At 35.4% G+C, this 8,137-nt stretch overlaps 1 protein-coding gene across 1 annotated transcript; it reads left to right on the top strand.

Annotated features, from left to right (window-relative positions):
• The first annotated feature begins 6,652 nt into the window (after positions 1 to 6,652).
• LOC110328525 (olfactory receptor 52E8-like) lies at positions 6,653 to 7,591 on the top strand. The gene has a single exon (XM_021207935.1). The coding sequence runs from the start codon at positions 6,653 to 6,655 to the stop codon at positions 7,589 to 7,591; it is 939 nt and encodes a 312-aa protein (XP_021063594.1).
• Positions 7,592 to 8,137: the final 546 nt, after the last annotated feature.

Raw genomic sequence — 8,137 nt, 5'->3', positions numbered from 1 at the left:
ATGTGCATGTGCATGTGCATGTGCATGTGCATGTGCATGAATATGTATATGCATATGTATTATGTTGTGTATATGTATATGTATATATATAATATATGTGTTTGTGTGTGTGTGTGTGTGATATATTCAATAACAGCTGAAAATAATTACTTTCTTGTAATCACACTGTTGTGGGAATATCAAATAGACAGGGTCCTAAAAATTCTTGGCTATTTGGTGAGCTCTAGTCCAGTGAGAGACTCTATTATTCTCTCTTCTTTTAATACAAAGGCTTACACATATCTTTACACACATACAAATATACATTACAGAAGACATACAGACTCCATGACCACATACGTCTCTAATTACGCACAGTATTTATTATTCATGTGATGAACTAAAATAGTGTATTTTATCTGAATTTGTATTTTTTTTGTAAATCTTCTAACTCCCTTCCAAGACAATTTAGGCAGAATTCTTAGAAATTTTACTGATTCTAATAAAAGGATATCAACTTGAGAGTGGAGAGAGCATGGGAGGAGTTTGAATAAGGGTAACTGGGACAAGGCAAAAAAGGAGGGGGTGATGTAATTTTATTTCATTGAAAACATATTTTTAAAAGAAAGTTTACTGGTTCTCTTAATATCTGAAACTTGAGAGATATTTATTTGCATATTTATAAGTGATTAGTATAATCTAAATAAGACTTGGTTTCATGGGGGAAAGAAACACAAACACGAAACATATCTGAATAAGTGAATGGCTTTCTAGATTCCAAGTAAGCCGAAGTCTTTAGGGGTTGACTTCATCATGAGCAAAAAGATGTCTTGCTTTAAAAATGGCCCAATCATGAGAGAATATAACAGACCTAGATAACAAGATAGGGAATTCACATTGGCTCAGATATTCTTGTGGGATGAGTTGGAACAGAGTAATTAGAAATTAAGAAGTTAAAAATTATAGAATTGTGCAAGTTGGGGAACTTAAGGGAGAAATTCTGAAGTCTCAAGGGGTCCCTTGCCAGTGTACTTTTTATGCCCATATATCTGTGTGAGAAGTACACATTGTCTTTGTGAACAGATACCACAAAGACCCAGGAGAGTGACACTTCTTGGTCACAGAGGACGATTTAAAACTCCAGTATAAACTTGAGCCTTAGTTTGACAACATGGAATAGTTATGCCTATAGATTCTGTGAACAGCACTTCTGTCTGAAGTCAGTGAATTTGGTATCAGCTTGGCTGCAATGTGAATTTGGTCACAAAATTAAGTCTTGAAGTAAGATCTCTTGATATAATTCCTTCATTATTTGTATATAATTCAAATATTAATTTGGAGGAGATAAAATGTTTATGTGCTTATTTCTACCTGGTAGAATTTCAATAGAATCTGCTCAGTTTTTTGTTTTGTTTAACAAATTATTTGTTATCAGTTTATTTGATCTTTTACAATAATTATAACTAATTTTGTATGATAGGAGTCTTTAAAAAATTCTAGCTAAGCACAGTGTTGCCTTTGCTGCAGTTGTTGCATTTCTCCTCAACCTGTCTCTCTTTTTTTTTCCTGTTTTCTTTCCGGTCTCTCTATCTCTGTCTTTGTTACTGTTCCTTTTTCTTGACTCTCTCTCTCTTTTAGAGCAGTTTTACTGAAACTTATTACGTTACTGGTGATTTGAAAATTATTTAACACTTGAATTGGTATTCTTATTTTTTTTCCAAGTTATAACTTTTTTCTTTAACTCTTTGTAACTCATGTTGAAGAACAAAATTAATTCAATCCTGCCCAATTCCAAACACTTATAGACAATGTCTGAAAGGCACTCACTGTATTTCCCATTATTTCACTGTATCTACATGTGTGTGTTGGCTCTTGTATCACATTCTTCCAGTTATTCTGCTATTCCAGCATAGTAGCTAGGCAGTGGTGTCACATAGCTTTAATCCAGCACATGTGAGGCAGAGGCAGGGAAATCTCTAATTTCAAGTTCAAAGCAATATCTAGGATGGCCAGGGTTGTTATGTAGACAGTCCCTACACCCCCAAAAGACTCCACAAATAAAAAGAAACAAACAAAATAAAAATAGCAATAATTATAGCAAGTAAATAAGACTACAACAATTTAAATTATGAGATTTTTATTAAAAGCATTGCTTCTACTCTTCCCACAAATACAGCAATTGAGATGACACTAAACCCTTTTTGGTCTAAAGTCTATTATGTCTACACCAGATAGTGAAAACTTTACTTTTAAAATTGTTTCTATTAAAGTGTTGGGTCCTTGCATATACTGGGTAAAATCTCTACCACTTAAATACAATATAACCCCTATTCCTCAAAGATGTATTTATAGCTACACTTCTATCGATTTTTTTGCATGAATTGAGTAGGAAAATCTTCCCTGAGTTAACATAAATAGCCTTGAGTATCAAAATATCAGATTTTCCTTAGACAGTGACAGTGTGAGACCTCAGTGGCTGCTCCAACTTAGATCTGCTCATTTATTTTCATGGAGGAACAACTCTGGTTTTAGAGAAAACATTTTTTAAATTTATTTATTATTATTTTCTTTATTTACATTTCAAATGCTATCCCGAAAGTTCCCTATACCCCACCTCCACCCCTGCTCCCCTACCCACCCACTCCCACTACTTGGCCCTGGCCTTCCCCTGTGCTGGGTCATATAAAGGTTACAAGACCAAGGGGTCTCTCTTCCCAATGATGGCTGATTAGGCCATCTTCTGCTACCTATGCAGCTAGAGACTCATGCTCAGGGGGTACTGGTTAGTTCATATTGCTGTTGCACCTACAGGGTTGCAGCCCCCTACAACTCCTTGGGTACTTTCTCTAGCTCCTCCATTGGGGGCCCTGTGTTCCATCCAATAGCTGACTGTGAGCATCCACTTCGGTGTTTGCCAGGCACTGGCATAGCCTCACAAGAGGCTGCTATATCAGGGTCCTTTCAGCAGAATCTTGCTGGCATGTGCATTAGTATCTAGGTTTGGTGGCTGATGATGGGATGGATTCCCGGATGGGATAGTCTCTGGAAAGTCCATCCTTTCATCTTAGCTCTAAATTTTGTCTCTGTACCTATATCCTTTCATGGGTATTTTGTTCCTTATTCTAAGGAGGAATGAAGTATAGAGAAAACATTTTTCCCCAGCACTGGAGAATACTTGAAAAAATGTCTCCAAGTTGTTGTTTTTTTCTTTTAATTTTGTCTTTGTTGTTTTATTTCTGAAATATATTTTTTTAGAACTTCATGTGTCATGCATGTGTAATGCATTTACATGACTTTTTCCCTCTGTCTCCCACTTCCAACTCCTCCAGAGACCCCAGTTCTGCCTCAATTCACAGCTCTTTTCTTTAATTACTATTGTTACATGTATACGTTAAACATTATTATATACAAATAAGTATACAAATACAAGCTGCTGAATCTACTTAGTGTTGCTTTTATGCACACATTTTAACCAGCTCCATGTTTTTGTCATTAATTTTAAGTATGAATGAAGATGTCCCAGGATGTTCTCAACAGGTGACATACCAAATGAGGCTGCAGCAATTCTTTCCCATTTCTTTTCTGAGTCTGTTTCTCTCCTAACCAATGCCTCTTGAATTTTCTAGCAACTATGATTCTCTATTGATAGATTTTGCAAGGTTAATACCTCATTTCTTTTCTCCTTGTGTAATTTTGTTGGTTTTGATACCATAATGTGGAGAAAAGAATCAAGTATGTTAAAAATAAGTCAACATTATAAAAAATGACTTGTCTCCGATTTTAGAAAATGCACCAAGTCACCTTTTTAATGGTTTTCAAATGAATTTTCAAGTTGATACAGCTTGCATAATATTATAACTGACTTGATTCTTTATGAAGATGAGCTATGTATAAAGACCATCAGTTAATTTTGGCTGTCTGATTCTGATTGTTATGGTCAGCTGCTTCTTAAACTTTATTTACTTTGCTTTCAATAATCTCTCTGTGTTTTATCATGCTTGTTGACAGCCCCAGTGTCACAAAGCCTTCCGATAAGACTCATCTCTTCACACACCTACTGAGTCCTCTCAGGAGAATTCATTTACTTTCTTGTTTCTACATTCCCAAGCAGCAAATGGACAACATGATTCTGTTCTTATCCGTATGACATAAGGACTTTTAATCAAGAATTAAAATTAAGAATTTACTATATATTTAATCTTTAGTCAACAAATGTATTTTGGGTGTCAGCTGTGTTCCAGATGTGATAATGGAGATAGTGATCAATAAATCCACCCTTTTCCAATTCTGCATGAAGCATAATTAGGTGGAGATTCTGGACTGATGTTGAATAGCCACAGAGAACATCCTGTAGCAGTATCAGAGAATTCTGTTGCTAGTAGTAAAAGCAAATGCTCTGAGGTCAGAAAATGGCTTTTGAGAATGAATTACACAGGATAGGCAAAGGACTGAGACGAGGCTCATGCTGGTTCCTCTTTCTGTTCCTCATATGGATCCTTCCAACAGTGACATTTCTCTATTTAGAGATTTTAGTTTTGTTTTCTCTCACCAATCATGCTTCTTATTCTTCTGAATTTTAATTTTGATTTCCTATGCTTTTAAGTTTCTACATGTTGTTCAACATCCTGTTTTCCTTGGCTCACAGAAATGTGTTTTGTTTTTTATTATTAATACTATTTTAGCTAATTCAAGGGTCTACTGTTAGTAGATTATTTTCTGCAAGCCTTGGTCCTTATTTAAAAATGTGACATCGTGATCAAGTCCTGGAGGTTAGGATTGGAGGGAATATACCACAGGTGAATTAAAACTGATTACAATTGTAAGAGACATCAGAAGTTATACAAACCATTTCGGGAATAATTTGGGAGAAATCAAGCAGTGCCTATTATAATGAGAAATGCAGCCCAAGAAACAAATGAAGAATGAAGTACTTGAACTGTAGCATAAGTTCATGGGGGGTTGGGGGTTGGAACTTTCAGAAGAAGCCAGAAACCATCAAGATGTCATAAAAAAGCTTCATGTTGATGGTAGAGGTATTCCTTTGGCACAAATGTGAGAAAATTTCATTAATTCAGGAACTATACTGTTTCTTGCCTTCCTTTTGAGTACCAAATGGTTAAAATCTCATGTTAATGATGATGATGACAATAATAGCAATATCATTCACTGTTCCCCTCATGAGAACCAAGTATAATATAATATGGATTATTTTTAAAAGAAGTAAGCACATAATATAGACTTGAGGTATAGACAACATAAATGAAAGTCTAAGGGTTAGTGCTTAAAGGCTGAATTAATCTCTCAAAAAGTAATAACTTCATATCCAAGTTCAATAATGTTGCACTGAATATTTAGAAACTATGGCCTCATAAGTTATGATCCTTGTTCCAAAGATCAAAATAATGATCTTCACCTATTGGTGACAAAACAAAAATCAACATAAATATAGAAAAATCAAAAGGGTTATTATAGTTTTTAAAAACGTAAGAATTTCACGTACACATATATAATCTGTTTTCTTTGTTGGTAAGTGTTGGGAAATAACTAGTTCTATGGATATAAGAATAAAAATATTACAATGTTCATTTAGTATTAGGTTCTTCTATAGGGGCACATTCCCCTGAAGCAGGAGTATTAGGTTATAGTAAGCTGCCTTATATGAGTGGTGGAAAACTAACTTGGATCCTCTGGAACTTCACTATGCATTCTTAATCACTGATCCATTTCTTCAGCTTCTGGAACAGGCTTTAAATCAAATGAAAAAAATGTTTGGTTTCTTCCATACTATTGCACTAGTGGGTTTATCTTGCCAGGCCAATTGTTACTAGAAGTCAAAGATGCTTGCTTATTTTTTTTCTCTTGTATCATTCATAACATCTCCAAGTTTTATAGAAATTATCCAGAAGGGATGGAGCTTCTAGGTCAGTACTGGCTTGACTTTTTCATGTTATATAATTCAAATGAGTGACGTCTTCAGCAGTAGTATCTTATCATCATGTTCTACAGGGTAACCAAAAGTAATGGCATTGGCCTGTAGACAACCACTCAAAAAAGAGGTAACCCATACACGGCACTGGGTGTTTAGTTGGTAGCCTGTGTTGTTTGGTTAGCATTGTCCCCTGATGATAGTTATTTACAGGTAAGTTAAGGAGCAGGAAAGGGCTCCATTGATTATATGTGAAAGTAGGCCATGGCATATGGTTTTTTTTCTTTCTCACATTTCTAGTTAAATAAGTGCCATTTGAAGGATATTTTGAAAAGCTATAATATTATCTGTGGTCTGAGCTTGTAATCATTTATCAGTTGGACAATACTTCCCCACAATTCATAAATATATATTTCAAAATGTTGCAGCCTATACAGAAGCCTGTGTTACCTGGCTAGGTTTATATCCACATTAGACTTGGTCTACATGAAGAAAAAACTTCATTTAGGTTATATGGAACAGAGTCTAAATATTCATCTATTTCTTAAGAAATATTCACATTCATATTCCATTTACATGAGGAAAAAGAAAGAGAGGAAATATGAAATAAACACATTTGTACACTCAGTGAGAAGGAACACTAATGACCTCCTTTCTGTTCTTGCTCATTATCAGTGCTGATAAAGTGTTGTCAAATCCTGTGTAGATTCCTTCAAATGAATATGCCCATCAGAGGCTCCTGACAGCATGTCACCAGGAAACAGCTCATGGATTCACCCTTCTTCCTTCCTGCTCTTGGGAATCCCAGGACTGGAAGAGTTGCAGTTCTGGCTTGGTTTGCCATTTGGAACAGTCTATCTTATTGCTGTCCTAGGGAATGTCATCATTCTCTTTGTAATCTATCTTGAGCACAGCCTTCACCAGCCTATGTTCTACTTACTGGCCATACTGGCTTTGACTGATGTGGGTCTGTCTACAGCAACTGTTCCCAGAGCACTTGGCATATTCTGGTTTGGCTTCCATAAGATTGCCTTTAGGGACTGTGTAGCTCAAATGTTTTTCATACATCTGTTTACAGGCATTGAAACATTCATGCTTGTGGCTATGGCCTTTGATCGCTACATTGCCATCTGTAACCCTCTCCGATATAACACTATCCTCACCAACAGAACAATCTGCATTATTGTTGGAGTTGGACTATTTAAAAATTTCATCTTGGTTTTTCCACTTATATTTCTCATTCTAAGGCTTTCATTCTGTGGACACAATATCATACCACACACATACTGTGAGCACATGGGCATTGCTCGACTTGCATGTGTCAGCATCAAGGTTAATGTATTATTTGGATTAATACTCATATCTATGATACTTCTGGATGTTGTTTTGATTGCTCTGTCTTATGCGAAAATTCTTCATGCTGTATTCAAACTCCCATCCTGGGAAGCCAGGCTCAAAGCTCTTAATACCTGTGGTTCCCATGTGTGTGTGATCTTGGCTTTCTTTACTCCAGCCTTTTTCTCCTTCTTGACTCATCGATTTGGACACAACATTCCACGATATATCCACATCCTCCTTGCTAACTTGTATGTGATCATTCCCCCGGCTCTTAACCCTCTTATTTATGGGGTAAGAACCAAACAGATTCGAGATCGTGTGGTGATATTTTTTTGCAAGGAAGTTTGACAGTGAGCTTATGCCTTGTACTCTTTCAGTTTTTTTCCCTTTATTAAGAAAAAAATTATGTGTAAATAAGCTTAAATAGAATAACCACATTACAAAATATTATGCTAAGCACACAATGTTTCTGTATTCATGGGCAGTAAACAAGATATTTTATCAAATATTTGTTACAAGTTTGAATAAAATGTTATTGATTGATAAACCGGTTTCCTTCCTATTATAGGTATTAGAATCTTATTTCATTATAAAGAAGGTATAGTACTATTTCATAAGAATTTTATAAAGAATCTACTGATTATTGAGGAGAGGTTTGATGATTTCATAGTTTATCATGGTTGCACTGGGGGTTGAGAAAACACTGCTTAAGATGTGGGTTCCAGGAGTATGGATCCATGAAAACAATCATAATTCCAGTTTCTTTTATGATGAAATTGGCTTTTACCATTATGTAATGATGGGAAAGAAAATATTGAAAAAAATCAATATCACTTCATAATCTCTTCTCACTTTTGAAGATACAACTGCAGCAATTACATAGTGTCAAGTATG

The sequence above is a fragment of the Mus pahari genome, chromosome 1 (genome assembly GCF_900095145.1).
Source record: "Mus pahari chromosome 1, PAHARI_EIJ_v1.1, whole genome shotgun sequence".
Classification (NCBI taxonomy): Eukaryota; Metazoa; Chordata; class Mammalia; order Rodentia; family Muridae; genus Mus; species Mus pahari.
Note: the sequence above shows the minus strand (reverse complement) of the source record. Positions and strands in the feature narration are given on the sequence as shown.

Excerpts from the sequence above, each read along its gene's own strand:
- LOC110328525 (XM_021207935.1), top strand. The coding sequence starts at position 6,653 with ATGTCACCAGGAAACAGCTCATGGATTCACCCTTCTTCCTTCCTGCTC.